Below are 16,629 nucleotides of genomic sequence, written 5' to 3'. Positions count from 1 at the left end.
ATAGGAAATTTAGACAATTTAAAAGCATCCTTATTTTTTTGTAGGAAATAGATAATTTCTTAGGAAAAAAGACTGCTCAATGTGTGATTCAAGAATAAAGTTCACTGGGCATAAAATTTATTATCAAAACTAGTATAATTTGAATTAAATTTCAGAAGATAATTTTTCTCTGATGCATCTAGTATAAATTTAACTGAATAAACGAACTTCAGAAGATTTAACAGTATCTTAGTTTAGTCTAGGTATACTGACACTAAGCATAATGTAAACAAATGAGAAAAATAAGAAAAATGTAAAGGTATAATATAGGTGTATAGCAGTTACATTTGATTCAGTGTATTTCTGGAGATCATAATTTCAAGTGGGTCATAATAGGCAAAATCCTAACTAGTACACAAAGGAGGAAATAAAGGACAGCTCAAAGTGAAGAAAACATCCTTTTACTATAGCAAATGAAAACCAAGAGGAGAGAAAAAAAGATAAACTATAAATCCTGAAGAGCTGGGACAGACTGACTGGTATAAATTTATCAATCAAAACCCCTTTAAAGTTATTCTTACCATTAGAACCTTCTGCCATCTCCACTACGTATTTATTGATGGCTGCCCCTCCATTGTCTTTTGGTGGGTCTATCCGAATAAGCAAAAATGGTATTAGGTAAAATACTTACAATTTTTAAATAACAGGAATCCTAATAGAATATAGAATGTAGGAGTTTTTAAAAAAAAACAGTATTATCTGTAATGCCTTATTATTAGCGTCAGCATTTCATTACTCTGCTGTTATGTCACCTGTTTTTTACATAATTTACCATATTTTTTTCCATTTTATAAATATGGCTCTCTATAAACAAATTTTAATGGCTGCAGAATATTCTATTGTATAGCTAGTATCAATTTCTAAAGTCAACCCCTCACTTTTTAAAGTTATTTAAAATTTTGGGCTATTTTATAAATATCACTGAAGTACTTTCATTGGTCTGAATCTTCAGGAAAGGACCAAGTTCATCTGATCTTTGTTTTTCCAGTATCTAGTCATAAGCAGGCGCTCAATTAATGTTTGTTTTAAATGAATGATTCTCATTTCTCATGAAAGCCAAGGTAAGCCTAGATGACTAAAAATTCAGCACTTTTTCATTTCATACAGTGCTGCTACTGCTCATAATTCTGTTGTGCATCTCAAGTTTCTCCTGTCCAATCTGAACTACTCAGTATGTATGAGTAGACAGTTTTTCACAAATAGATCCCCGAACAATGAATGACTCTCATATTTCTTTCTGGACTAGTCTAAGCTAACCAACAAATTTACTCAAATATCTTAGAATTATCTTCATATTGAAATTAATAAAACACAAACAAAATAATGTATCAATATGCATAATATCTTACCCCAAGTAATTTTAAAACTGTGTGAATGTATCTTTCCTTTAACTGAAGGCTTTACAGGTACTCCTGGTTTATCAGGGCATGTAGTAAATTCTACGACTTCACTTGGATTACTTTTACCTTCTGAGTTGTAAGCAATAACCTGTGATGAGAATATAAAGACATTAAATAATATGACTGATACCTAACATGGGTATAGGTTTAATGAATGAAGTGATGATAAACAGGCTCAATCAGATGAAACAATGATAGGTTTCTTGATTATGAAGGCTTATTTATTTGAGAATGACTTGTTTCCAATAAAGACTCAGACTATAAGGAGGGTATTCAGGAATATTCCCTCATTAGAGTCAGTCCTGGGAATAAAAGTGTAAATCTAATGTTTTGACACCAAACAAGAGAGTCATCACAGGAGAAAGCTATAATCTGATGGTTCTTGACAGATTTTTGGGCTTGTTCTACCTATGCTTTTAATATTCTTTGGGGATTTAAAAGTTATATCCTCTAATTCTGTGAATCTTCTTTCTTTAAAAGGTAAAGCTTAATTTCCTTCCCTGAGTGTGAGTTGTACTTAATGACTCATTTTCAGTGACCAAAATGGGCAGAAATAATGGTGTGTAACTTCCCTATGGAGAAGCCCATGTCATAAATAAGTGAGGATTCCAGTCAACAGTCAGCGGGGAATTGAGGGCTCCTGGCAACAAGCATGTGCGCGAGCTTGGAAGCAGCTGCTCCAGTGCCAGTTAAGCCCAGTCTACATCTTGATTACAATCTCACAGAGACCCTGCAACAGAATCATCCAGCTAAGCTGGTCCTGAATTCCTGGCCTGCAGAAACCGTGAGATAATAAACGCTCATCATTTTAAGCCACTGAGTTTTGGGGCAATTTGTTACGCAGCTGCAGAAGACAAATACTATTCATATCTAGGTGTTATTATATGCCATTTTATCTACATTTTTAAACTCGATCTCCTCTACTGAATTTAAAGCTCAAGTACAATATCAAACCATGATCTTCTCTTCTCCAAAATCCACCTCTCTCTTGGTCTTCCCCCTCAGTAAAAAGAACTACCGTCTACCTAGATGCTTAAGGCAAATATCTGGGAGACACCTTGATTCTTCTTTCTCTAAACCTCCACCTCAAATCAACTAGTAAATTCTGTCAAGTCTACCGTCACTTCTCTGTTCTGTACTACCACCACCTAAGTCAAAGTGTCCCAATCCCTTCTCTTGTGTGACAGCAATGCACTAACTAGTTTTCCAGCTGCCATTCCTACCCAGAAACCCATCACCTTTCCACATAGCAGCCAGAGGAACCTGTACACTTCTCTGCTCAGGACACTCCAGGGTTCGGACAGAACACTGTCAGGATACAGTCTCCTTTCCTGATCGTGGCCTACAAAGCCTATATCATTTCACTCTGACTACCTGACTGCGGGGTCTTTGCACTAGCAGTTAATGTCCCCTGCCTGGAATGCTGACATGGCTACTTCCTTCCTGTTATTCAGATCTGCTTAAATTTCATTTCAAAGAAGACTTACTTGACTCGCAGTCAGGCTCTATCACCTCACCTACTTTAATAACCTGTCTAGGATGTATTAATATCTGATAATTGTTTGCTTACTTATTTACTATTTTCTCCCCTAGAATATTAGTTGTTTTGATCACTGCTTTATTTCAGTGTTTAGAACAATCCTTGGCACAGAGTAGACCCTTGGTTAATTACTGGCTGAATGAATGGCTCATAGATGGGGTCTGCTCTGGCACTACATGAACAACATGATATAGACATGGATCTGAGTTATCTACTGCTCCAAATACCTCATCCAGCCATCAGAACACTATAAAATTAAGTTGAATTGTTTGATTTTACTCAGATTTCTTCATTCCTTCCACATGTTCAGATGGATTTTCAGGATGTTTTTTCACTTTGCTATTTACAAATTACACAACAAAGGGGTTCAAATCACTTCTCAACACGGTGGACAGTGTCTGCTTAAACCTTACAACTAGAAGGGACTTTAAATAAAAGGTATCCCAATTGGAAAGGAAGAAGTAAAACTATCTCGATTTTCAGACAATGTGATCTTATATATAAGAAATTCAAAGAAATCCACAAGAAAACTACTAGAGCTAATGAGTCCAGCAAAAGGGCTGGGTACAAGATCAAGACACAAGAATCAATTGTGCTCCTATCTACTAGCAATGAACAATATGAAGAGGAAATTATGAAAATTCCTCTTATAAGAGCAATCTAAAAAAGTAAAATATCTAGGAATAAATTTAACCAAGGATACAAAAGACTTGTATAATGAAAACTAAAAACACTGCTGTAAGAAATTAAAGAAGACCCAAATAAATAGCAAGATATCCCATGTTTGTGGACTGGAAGATTTAACACTGGTAATATGCCAACATTACCCAGAGCAATATAAAGAAATTCATCATATTCCCGATCAAAATTCCATCAGCACTTTTTGCAGAAATGGAGAAACTGATCCTCAAATATGAAACAGCAAGGGTCCCTGAATAGCCAAAATAATCGTCAAAAAGAAGAACAAGGTTGGAGGACTCACACTTCAAAATGTACTACAAAGTTACAGTAATCAAAGCAGTGTGGTACCAGCATACATTTAGACAAAGAGTTCAATGGAAGAGAGTTCAAAGTCCAGAAATAGACACACTCATCTGTAGAAAACTGATTTTTGACAAGGGTGCTAAGTACACACAGTGGGTAAGGAATAGTCTCTTCATCAAATGCTGTTGGGAAAATTGGATATCCTATTGTAAGAGGGAGAATAAAATTATACCCCTACACCTCACAACATATACAAAAATCAAGTCAAAATGGATCAAGGCCCTAAACTTAAGAACTAAAACTATAAAACTCTTAGAAGACAACATAAGGAGAAATCTTTATGACTTGGGATTTGGCAAAGGATTCTTAGATATGACACCAAATGCATAAGCAACATAAGAAATGATACATTTGATTTCATCAAATAAAAAACTTTTGTGTCTTTAAGGGAATTATCAAAATGAAAGGACAACCTACAGAATGGGAGAGTTACAAACCATAAGCCAGATAAGGGCTTAAAATCCAGAATATATAAAGAATTTTTACAATATAACAGCAAAAAAACAAACAATCCAAAAAAAAAAAAAATGGGCACAGGATTTGAATAGACACTTCTTGAAATAAAATATACAACTGGCCAATAAACAAATGAACAGATGCTCAACATCATTAGCCATTAGGAAAATGTAAACCAAAAACACAATGAAATGCCATTTCACACCCACAAGGATGGCTACTATTAAAAAAATAGAAGTTAAGTGTTAGGATGTGGAGAAACTGGAACTCTTAGTGGGTTGGTGGTAGAAATATAAAATGGTACCAGCCACTGTGGAAAGCAATATGGCGGTTCTTCAAAAAGTTAAATACAGAATTACAGTATGACTTGGCAATTGTAATTCTAGATATATAACTAAAGAGAGTGAACACACAGGGTCTCAAAGAGATACTCGTACACCAATGCATTATTCATGATAGCCAAAGGGCAGAAACAACACAAGTGCCCATCAACAGATAGAATGGCTAAACAAAATGTGGTACGCACACATAAAATGAAGTATTATTTGGCCCTAGGAAAGGATGAAGATATGACACGCTGCAACATGGAACCTTGAAAACATTATGCTCAGTGAAATAAACAAGGCACATAAGGATGAAAATTGCATTATTTCACTTTTAAAAGATGTCTAGAAATAGCAAATCTGCAAAGCTAGAAAGATTAGAGGTTACCAGGAGAAATGGAGGGTAAGGAGATGGGAAGTGTTTGTGAGTAAAAATTTTAAGAAGAAAAAAAAAAAAAAGAATACAACAGATTGGAAGCTGAGTGAAGAGAGTGAACAGAACAGAAGAGTTTTGGAGATTTAAGTATTCTTAAGTGACAGTTAAGGTAGACATGATATTATCCAAGGGACTAAGGGACTGAATTTGGGTACACTTAGATTTAGGGCAGAGGAGAAAGAAGACAGATAAAAAAATGACACTAGACAAGATGAGAGGCAGGAAGGGAAGATGACTATGTACAGTCAAAGATGCTGATGGATAAATGAATTACAAAGAGAGAACATAATAGAAGTTGACAGCCCCAGATACTAACTATTCTGATGTTTTCCATCTATGAAAAGGCCTTAAAAATGAGGAACAATCTGAAAAAAAAAAAAAAGCTCAAAGTACTATCTTTTTTTTTTTTTTTAGGTAACAGGGCCGGGGATTGAAGCCCCGATCTCATATGTGAGAAGCTGGTGCTCAATCACATCAGCTCCCCTGAATTGGTTTTTTCGTGTTTGCTTGTTTGTTTTTAGGAGGTATCAAGGACTAAACCCGGGACCCCCACGTGGGAAGCAGGCGTTCAACTGCTTGAGCCACATCCACTCCCTTCAAAGTGCTCATATCTTGACTTTTAGAAGCTTTGCTTCTTGCACAACTCAGAATGTCAGGAAGCAAGACATCTGCTTTTTGTGGTCCAGAGTTATAGGGACTGGCCACTGAAATCTTTTTATTTTCCACTGAAACCTTTTATAAAATTTGAATACAAGGATCTAACCTAGCATCCAATGAACTCTTTGATGGGAATTAGAATTGCTTGTTTATCCCTCTCAATTCTTTTTATCCCCCTCCCCCCGTCCTCCCATGTGGGAAAGTGGCACTCAATCGCTTGAGCCACCTCTGCTCCCTGCTTTGTCATCTCCTTGTGTTTCCTGTGTCTCCCTGTTGCCTCATCTTGTGTCAGCTCACTTTGCCAGCCCATCACGCCAGCTCACTGTCTGCTCATCTTCTCCAGGAGGCACAGGGAACCGAACTTGGGACCTCCCATGCGGTAGGCAGGAGCTCAATCACTTGAACTACATCTGCTTCCCTCTCTCAATTTTAACTGATTTTAAGAATTATGCTTTATAATTTTTTGTCCTCTTTTTCACTGTTTCAGTTTTGTTGGGAGTTTTGAGTGTCTTAGGTTGTTCTTAGAACTTGGGACTCTGGCATTTGAAAAACTTGGTCATATTAGAATTTTAGTTTGTGTTAATCATGTGCTTATTTATTTACAAACAATAATATGCTATGTAGTCATTACTTCATTATTTTTTAATATTTTAGTATTTTATTGGTTTTGCTTAGTGTTCTAAGATTTCTTTAGAGTTTTAAGATTTTATTTTTATGTTTGTTTGAAGGAAAAATGTCAAGCTAGAAATGGAAGACTGAGACATAGCAATGGGATTAATGATTCAAATCCCCCTCAACTGGTCCCCATCACAAGACAGATTCAAAATAAGTGTCTGAGTTCCCAGCACTTTTATACAATCATCATTTTCTATTTCCTGTTATTCTTTTTTCTTCTCTAGATCAGTGGCTCTCAAACTCGGCAAGCATCACAATCACCTGGAGGGTCTGCTAAAAGAGAAACTGATGAGCTCCATCCCAAGAATTTCTGACTCAGTTGATCTGGGATAGGACCAGAGAACTTACATGTCTAACAAGTTCCCAGGTAATGCTGGTACCCACACTTTGAGAACCAGATCTTACCACCATTTTAATTTTTAAAGTAGTAAGCCAGTATATAACCCCTTCTTCTAATGTAGTGATTCACAAAGAGGTGGCATAAGGACATTGCTTTGCAAACCTCTACATGTTTCTTGGGGGTGCTTTTTTGAAGAGCTGTCTCCTTGTCCACTCTGGTTGCAGACCTCCTCTACCCTGCAATTTCATAGTTTTAAATAAAAAATATATGTGATTTGCTTATAGTGTATTAGTAAGTAATGTAACCACATTTGTGTATGTGTGCATTTTAGTTTTGCTGTGGCAAAAACTTCTTGGTGTTACAGAGTAGCAGAATTCTAAGAATTGTAATTAAACTTAATAAGGACATTAGCAACTTAACTATTTAGAAGACCTGTTGGTATGACAGTCATTATTGAAACAAAAGTACAATGCAAAATAAGAGAAAAACAAAAACATATATGCTTTCTATACATTTTATAAATCTTGTAAATATTAAACTGTATTTGGAAATTAAAATGATCCAGTGTTACCAGAAGTATTTTAAAATAAGGTTAATGTATAAAATAAATCTTAACATAATTATTATATACTATATAAATTTCCCATTATTAATAAAATTCTTTGTAAGGTTTGCTTAAAAGGAGGAATGAAATTTACCTTTGTTTTCTAATATTTTAAACAATTTATAGTGGCTTCTACCATTTATTTATTTATTATTATTATTTTTTTAAAGATTTATTTATTTATTTAATTCCCCCCCTCCCCTGGTTGTCTGTTCTTGGTGTCTATTCGCTGCGTCTTGTTTCTTTGTCCGCTTCTGTTGTCGTCAGCGGCACGGGAAGTGTGGGCGGCGCCATTCCTGGGCAGGCTGCTCTTTCTTTTCACGCTGGGCGGCTTTCCTCACAGGCGCACTCCTTGCGCGTGGGGCTCCCCCACGCGGGGGACACCCTTGCGTGGCACGGCACTCCTTGCGCACATCAGCGCTGCGCATGGCCAGCTCCACACGGGTCAAGGAGGCCCGGGGTTTGAACCGCGGACCTCCCATATGGTAGATGGACGCCCTAACCACTGGGCCAAAGTCCGTTTCCCTCTACCATTTATTTAAACTGATTTGATTAAACAAGCACTGGTAACAAAATGTAAACACTGAATTTATCATTAATACACATCTGGTTATATTTTTTGGGAAAACTCCTGGACAAATATGTAAGCTGGCTTATATTAACTGTTACATTAACTAATTCAAGCAGAGACTACTCTCTGCCAAGAAATAGCCAATGACGTAAAAGAGCCAAAAAATATCCTAGAATGTTTCTATACTAGGAAGGATATTTCAGGAGTCTCCACAGTAGAAGAATTGTCACAGTTTGCTACTGCCTCAAGCATCCAAGAATGACATGTAGTCTCCCACCCCTCCTGCAATTATTTAGTCACAAGGTTAACAGGCAAACTGAGCAAGATCAGTATTTGTTCCAGCTGCCTAGGAGGAATTCAAGTACCCTGAACAGGGCCTTGGTGAAGGTGTGAAATCAAAGAGGAATTTGATTTAATAAATATACTGGATATAACTGGGACAAAGTTTCTCACTAATGATCGAGTTAGAAATAATGAAAGGGAGAAAACTAGAAAAAGGCTGTAGTGTTGGATTAACATTGGAAGTTTCTGATATGAACTCAGGATTTTAAAAAGACATGTAGAGAAAAAGATGTAAATGTGTTTGTGCACAAAAATTATGTGAGTGTGTGTATATATAGACAAAACATATACATACAGATTTTGTTTCTAGCTCTGTCCACTGAGAGGGTGCCTGAGAGCAGCAATATCCCTATAGCTGTAAGCACAACTAATGTCTAGAACTTGGCTTCTAAATACCATTGCCCACTAAAAGGAACCAGAGTGTGTCAAGAAATGGCCAAACAAGGAAAGTACAAGGTGAGCTGGACTGTCTTGTGCTAGAAAGTAAGGAATTGTTCAAAGAATGATGAAGAAGTTCAGAAAGCAGCTTGAAGAGGTTCCCAAATATGGGCATTTTGAGTTTCAAAATCAGTAACAACTGTGAACAAAATATAACCCATTGAATAAACAGGATTCCATGAGGTCATGTTGATATAAGTAAATGGGAGAAGAGAAAGCTTTCTCATAGAGCAGAATGACAACTAGTAAATGTAGAAGGAATAATAAAATTGAAATATCACTGCTTGGCAACTGTCAGTCTTAGTAATGCATGAATCGGGCAATAGTCATTAATGGGTATTAAAACTAGTGAGTGAAAGTTTGCTGAGGAACAAGATATTTACACAGTACATTAGTATTTAAAGTGAAGAAACAGAGTAGACATCACCTTCATCTAGTGTCTACCAGTAATATTTCACACTGAAATAATGCACTGCCCAGTATGCTGCACTGAGACCATGGTATTATTTTGCACTGAAAAACAGCATTATTTTCTGAGATATCCCTGCCAAAAATGCATATGTGGGTATGTTCCATTTTTTGAAAGATGTATATTTTATGAAAGTAAAAATCCAGTGAAACCTTAAAACTGGTTTTAAATTTATGTTGTTTAAGAAGTCCTGTTGGGAAACGGACTTGGCCCAGTGGTTAGGGCGTCTGTCTACCACATGGGAGGTCCGCGGTTCAAACCCCGGGCCTCCTTGATCCATGTGGAGCTGGCCCATGTGCAGTGCTGATGCGTGCAAGGAGTGCCGTGCCACGCAAGGGTGTCCCCCGTGTGGGGGAGCCCCATGCGCAAGGAGTGCACCCGTAAGGAGAGCCGCCCAGCGAGAAAGAAAGTGCAGCCTGCCCATGAATGGCGCCGCCCACACTTCCCGTGCTGCTGATGACAACAGAAGCGGAAAAAGAAACAAAGACGCAGCAAATAGACATAGAGAACAGACAACCAAGCGAGGAGGGGGAATTAAATAAATAAATAAATCTTAAAAAAAAAAAAAAAAGAAGTCCTGTTATATAAGACAGTAAAATAATAAAGTTCATTAAAGAAGGCCAAAACTATTCGAGATTTAAAACCAAAGGAGTAAGACACGTTTTTGGCTTTAAAATTACAAGAACAATAAGACTAAGAAAAAGAAGCAAATATTTTAAGAGCTTTCAAAGCTTACCTTAAATTTATACTTTGTACTACGTCTGAGATTTTTCACTGTGTAAGCAAGATCTTCTCCATCATATTTAGGTTTAAAACCATATCCCTGGAAAGGGAAAATAAAGTCTTTAGAAGATGCCTAACAGCAAAAATAGGGGAATAATGCATATGTGAAGAGATCCAGGTTCTTCTTCCCCTTCTTTACATGCAGTGTGATTCATGCTGCTGCATGTAAACCTCATTTTGACACTTTATGTTGAATGGAAGGACCCAGAAATGTTACTAAACACTTCTTACCAGTAAATATAGTAACCAAGAGAAAATCTTTGTGTTGAAGGATAAGGTTTGGAAAGAGTCAGTGCCAATGATAACTTCATTATCAGTAAGACTATCCTTAGAACTATTAGGTTGGTGCAAAAGGAATTGCGGTATTAGACCGTGAATTTTAAATCATTATAACTAGGCTCAAACATATCTTTATTGATCAAAATAGGAACCATTACAATCCACACATTTTTGCCAACAAGAAATAAATTTTCTTATTTCTGTAGCATAAAAATCTGTGCTTCGGGATTTGATGAACTCTTGGAAACCATTTTCTGCATCCTGATGGTTGTGGAAGCGTTTTTCCTGCAAGAAGTTGTCGAGACGCTTGAAGAAGTGGTAGTCAGTTGGCAAGTTGTCAATTGAATATGGTGGATGATGCAAAATTTCGTAGCCCAATTCATTTAACTTTTTAAGCATTATTTGTGCGATGTGCTGTTGGGTATTGTCAGGGAGAAGAATTGGGCCCTTTCTGTTGACCAGTGCTGGCTGCAGGTGTTGCAGTTTTTGGTGCAGCTCATTGATTTGCTGAGCATACTTCTCAGATGTAATGGTTTTGCTGGGATTCAGAAAGCTGTAGTGGATCAGACCAGCAGCAGACCACCAAGCAGTGACCATGATGTTTTTTTTGGTGCAAGTTTGGCTTTGGAGCTCCTTCTCAGTCCAAGCACTGAGCTAGTCATTGCTGGTTGTTGTATAAAATCTACGTTTCATTGCAAGTCATAATCTGATCAAGAAATAGTTCGTTGCTGTTATGCAGAATAAGAGAAGATAACACTTCAAAATGATGATTTTTTGGATTTTCGGTCAGCTCATGAGGCAACCACTTATCAAGCTTTTTCACCTTCCAATTTGCTTCAAATGCTGAATGACCACAGAATGGTCAATGTTGAGTTCGTTGGCAACTTCTCCTGGAGTTTTAAGAGGATCAGTTCTGATGATTGCTCTCAATTGGTTGTTGTCAACTTCCAATGGCCAGACACTTCACTTCTCACCGTCAAGGCTCTCGACGCCTTTGCAAAACTACTTGAATCACCATTGCACTGTATGTTTCTTAGCAGTTCCTGGGCTAAATGTGCTGTTGATGTGAGTTATCTCTGCTGCTTTACAACGCATTTTGAACTCAAATAAGAAAACCACTTGAATTTGCTTTTTGTCTAACGTCAATTCTACAGTCAAAAATAAATATAAACAGTAAGTAACGTCATTAGCAAAAAAACATAAAGTGAGAAATGCACATTAAAATGATATATAACATAACCGCATTTATTTAATAATGTATGCCAGTAACAAACGGCAAATCTCAACAATGCAAAACCGCAATTACTTTTACACCAACCCAATAACAGGAATTTCCCCGAGATGTTGCAAGAGCTAAACAGAATTATAACTGTTTACCATATTTAACCTACCCTAAACACAGAGCTGTGTTTAAATGACTAAAAGAATGGCTGGTTATGCTGGTTGATGAGAATGTCAATTAAGCTTTGAAATTGCTATTTATAGCTTCAGGGACAATGCTGTACTATATTCCCAATGTTATTTTTAATTTTTAAAAAGATATATATCACATATTATAAAATTCACCACATAAAAGGGTATATGCACAAGGTTTTTATCACCCTAAAAAGAAAGCCCATACCTGTTAATAGATACTCCACCAGCCCATCTACTAATAAACTTTCTTTCACTGTGGATTTTGGACATTTCATATAAAATAGAATCATATAAAATGTGGAATCATATAAAATGTGGTCTTTTGTGACTTGTTTCTTTCCTTAGCACAATATTTTCATGTCATGGTGTGTTACCAGTACTTTATTCCTTTATACTGCTGAACAATATTCTGTTTTAAGGATAGACCACATTTTGTTTATCCATTTATCAGTTGATGGACATTTGAATTGTTTCCACTTTTTGGCTACTGTGAATAGTGCTGCTATGAACACCTGTGTTCATACTTTTATGGAACATGTGTTTTCAATTCTTCTGGGTATATAGGAGTGGACCAATGCTTTTTTTTTTTTTTTAACTACATTTCTTCAAAGTAGTTCTGAAAAGTCATGGAACTATATACAGAAGCAACAGAAGACACCCTAACTCTTGTTCAGCTAGATTATGTCTCATAGGAGATGAGCCACCAGTACAGAACTATATTCAACTGCACTACAGAGACTCTTCAAATATTCTGTGGCCTTTGGGAAGCACTATGAGAAGGCAGAAACACATTATTTCCTTTCCTTTTAAAGCTGCTTTAGTATAGGAGTTTGTGGTGCTCTTTTCCTCTCCCTTGATCCCCCCAGAACCTACACATTTAAAATGTAGTCTATGTTGTTCCAGGCACAAGCATACATACAAACATGCGAAAAAGAGAACCCCTTCCTACACATCAAGAAACAGAAACTCCTTATCCTTCCCAAACAATAACAAACCAAGACTTCAAAGGATCTGGGGGAAGGAGCTAAATATTGTGGCACAATAGAATATATATATATGTAGGATTAATGCCACCCTAAAATATATTTTAAATGCCCTATTTAAGATACATATTGATACTTACTGAAGTTTCTTCCTCCATCTCTAAAATGTAAGAAATTCCTTCATCTGATGGTGTTCCCGAGGGTTTACTCCACTGTAAGGATAACCAAGTAACTCCAGCCTTAGTTAGTACAGGACTTGCTGGCATAGAGGGGGCACAGCCTGACGTGTAATATAAGACTTCTTCACTAAAACCACTGTTGAAACAAAGGTTTTAAACAAGGAATGAAAAAAATGATTTTTATAACTAAAGAACTAAGTTTTGATAATTAATTACAATCTAAATGTACCTTGGATTTGCCAGTATCTTTATGGTAACTAGATCAGATGGCTAACGTGAATTAGTATTCTTTTAAAAATGCTGTTATGTTCAGATTTTTAACCTTTATCTTATTTTTTCCAGTCAGTGAAAAAATATATAAATTAGCCTATAGAAAAAGTAGGAATACAATAATAACACTCTTCTACTGGTATAAATCTTAACACTTTGTAAGTACACTTTCTTATAATGCCATCTAAGTGAAACAGAAACCTAAATTTTCAGTTGTATAATTAAACCTATCTGTTCGCATAAAGAGGATATAAATCTATAAAACAAAAATAATTTCAACACAACTTTTTTTGTTGCTGTTGTTTGTTCTTTTTTTGGTTTATCTTTCAAAACAACTCTTGAAGGGCATGTGGCATTTCTATTTAAATTGGGTATCTCTGATGTTCTTAGAATTCACTAAACTTTTAACGAAATAATGAAATCCAGTACGATGAGGATCAACAGGAAAACCTCTCGGTTTAAAAAACAAAAAAAAAAAACAACAAAGAAAGATCTGATTTATAATATTATTGGAAAATCTTGGTAAAGTTGCTAGTCTTTGTCCTTCCAGTGGTCCCGATGTAATGAAGGCATTCTATCATAGCTTTTGCTGGGCTAGTCTTAACTATAGCAATACTATATCAACAAAGTGATAAAGATAAAGCAGAATTTTTACTGGGTAATTTGGACTGTAAATAACTTATACAAATGAAGTTGACTGGATCATCTAAAAAAGCTGTTATTACTGTATAAAATATTCCTTACCTTGTACCATAGTCATTTTTGGCTGATAGTCTAAATTTACAACTCATTGCTGGTGACAATTTAGTAATCTTAAATTGCTTCTGTGGGCCCATGTAACACTGACAAAATTCTTCATTTCCTTTTCCCTAAAATAAATGGCTGATTATTATAGTTCATGCAAATTACTGTAAATAGATAAATGCACATCAATGGCTACTTGACAGAGTCACATATAACCTAGTGCCCATTAAAAGTTAAGTCCTAGGTCTTAAAAAAAGATTGAGATACCTCACGTCTTTATATGATTTAGCTCATCAACAGAATTCAAAAATTGGAAAGTATGTATCTTTGTAAACCTTCTTGAATTACATATCATGTTTCAGCAAATGCTACACCTCTGGTTTTAGGGGACGGACCAGCCATTTTCATGGAGGAGTGGTAGTGCTGGAAAATGTTAAAGGTAGTTAACACACAACTGTGACTTGTTTCTGCTTTGACTAGAAATGTCTTTTTATTTAGTAATGGTGGTAAATATCTTTTCATCATTTATCAAGATATGTTTTTTCATCTCTATTTATGTGGTACATTAATATATTTCCTAATTCTGAACTCTCTCAACACTTCTAGACTATAACTACTTAGATGTGCGTCATTATGCTTTTGAATATACTGCTGAATTCCCCAATTATCAAACGGATTTCTTCCACTCTCTTTGGTCTTTCTTCTTAGCTATGGTGTAATACATCAAGGCAGGACAGAACATGATTACTGAAAGCAAAACAATGCACTGAACAATAAAGCTCAGTAGCCTTGCTGTGGTAGCCTGTATCAAGGCCCGTCAAAGAGATCTCGGTCCTGATCCCTGGAACCTGTGAACGTTACCTTGTATAGTACCAGGACTATGCAGGTGAGTAAACCAAGGATCTTGAGATGGGAAGAGTACCCCGGATTATCCAGGTGGGCCCGAAATGTAAGCAGGTCTTAAAAGGACAGCAGAGGGAGACTTGAAGCCAGCCATGTGATAATGGAAGCGGGGGGAAGGGGGGGGAGTGATGGGATGCAGGTTCATGACCCAAGGCAGAAGGCCAGCCTTTGGAACCTGGAAAAGGCAAGGAAATGCATTCTCCCTTAGAACCTCTGGGAGGAGCATGGCCATGTGGACGCCATGACTTTGGACCAGTTAAACCTATTTTGAATTTCTGACCTCCAGAACTGTAAGGGATAAATGTGTTTTTTTAAGCCAGTTAGTATGTGGTAATTTGTTACTGCAGCTATATAAGGTGGATATGCTGATATGGGAAAAACTGTTACCTTTATCAAGTAATTACCTCAGTCAGTAATGTTTTTTAAGAAAGCCACCAATTTACTCAAATACCACAAGGAAATCATTCACACACACATATATATATTTCATTTGTTTGTTGCTTTCTTGTTTTGTTTTAGGAGCTACTAGGGATCAAATGCAGGACCTTGTACATGGAAAGCAGCCGCTCAATCACTTGAGCTACATCTACTTCCCTTCATAATGTTTTTCAAGAGAAACACAACAAAACATTTAAAACAATTAGGTTGTTTTGGTCCGATGATATGCACACAGTTTTAATCATTTTGAGGATTAAAAAATATAGAGATTCATATTACTTACCTCATCCCAGTCTAAAATAAAGCTTTGGATTTTAGAACCATTGTCGCTGGGTGCCTAAAAGAAAAAAGAAAACCCACACAAAAACCCAAAACAAACAAACAAACAAACAACACAAATAAAATGAACACAATTAGTACTTTATTAGTTTTTTTTTTTTTTAAGGAGGAGGTACTGGGGGTTACACCCAGGACCTCATACATGGGAAGCAGATGCTCAATCACTGAGCTATACCTGCTCCCCAATGAGATGCGGTTTTTTCACTTGCTTGTTTTTTTAAAAGGAGATATTGGGGATCAAACCCAGTTTTTGTTTGTTTTTTTCCTCAGGAGGTACTGGAAATCAAACCCAAGACCTCATACATGGGAAGTAGGTGCTCAACCACTTGAGCTACACCTGCCCCACAATTAGTATGTTTGTAAAACATGTGATGATTAATCTAAGGAAATCTGTGCTGCACATGTCCTCTGCCATAATTCTAGAAAAATCTGCACAGAGAATAAAAAAATATAAGTATTATATACAAGGTATACTAAAATCCCTTTAAATGGAAAGAAAGAAAACAAAGCCAGTGGCTATTCAAGTTTTTCTAAGCACTAAATAATTCCTTTTGGCCAGAACTATCTTAAATTTTATAATTCTTATGAAAAGTCACTTTGCTTCTCAATCAGAAGGTTTTTGCCTTTAATTTTCATTAAAACTCATTTTATAATCTAAAAGTAATATTCTGTAATGTATCAATGAATGAAATAACTAGGGTGCTGAAAGGAACTCCAACTGGATTACCCAGGCATGCTGTCTGGACCTCTGTTTCTAGATTATGTGAGACCACTGATTCTTCAATCTATTAGGACCTTTAGGGTCAAACTCCTTGGCATTTTATTCCAGTATTTAATGACCCTCGAAATCAAGAATTTCATCCTTATTTCTAGTTGAATTTTTTCCCTACAATTTAAAACCATTTCCTCTTATTGGCTTCACACAAATGCAGAACAAATGATTACCACTCTCTTTATAACT

At 36.3% G+C, this 16,629-nt stretch overlaps 1 protein-coding gene across 7 annotated transcripts in view; it reads right to left on the bottom strand.

The window, feature by feature from the left end:
• The window catches only part of FNDC3A (fibronectin type III domain containing 3A), a 216,516-nt gene that overhangs the window by 18,203 nt on the left and 181,684 nt on the right, over positions 1–16,629 (bottom strand). For all 7 annotated transcript variants that reach the window (XM_058276709.2, XM_058276710.2, XM_058276713.2 and 4 more), the window contains 6 exons: positions 15,613–15,666; positions 13,989–14,113; positions 12,936–13,110; positions 10,071–10,157; positions 1,389–1,527; positions 561–629 (listed from right to left, as the gene is read on the bottom strand). In XM_058276709.2, the coding sequence (XP_058132692.1) occupies positions 561–629; positions 1,389–1,527; positions 10,071–10,157; positions 12,936–13,110; positions 13,989–14,113; positions 15,613–15,666 (649 nt within the window). The remainder of the gene's footprint in view (positions 1–560; positions 630–1,388; positions 1,528–10,070; positions 10,158–12,935; positions 13,111–13,988; positions 14,114–15,612; positions 15,667–16,629) is intronic.

This window comes from Dasypus novemcinctus, chromosome 15 (genome assembly GCF_030445035.2).
Source record: "Dasypus novemcinctus isolate mDasNov1 chromosome 15, mDasNov1.1.hap2, whole genome shotgun sequence".
Taxonomy (NCBI): Eukaryota; Metazoa; Chordata; class Mammalia; order Cingulata; family Dasypodidae; genus Dasypus; species Dasypus novemcinctus.
This window is presented reverse-complemented; position numbering and strand designations above follow the sequence as displayed.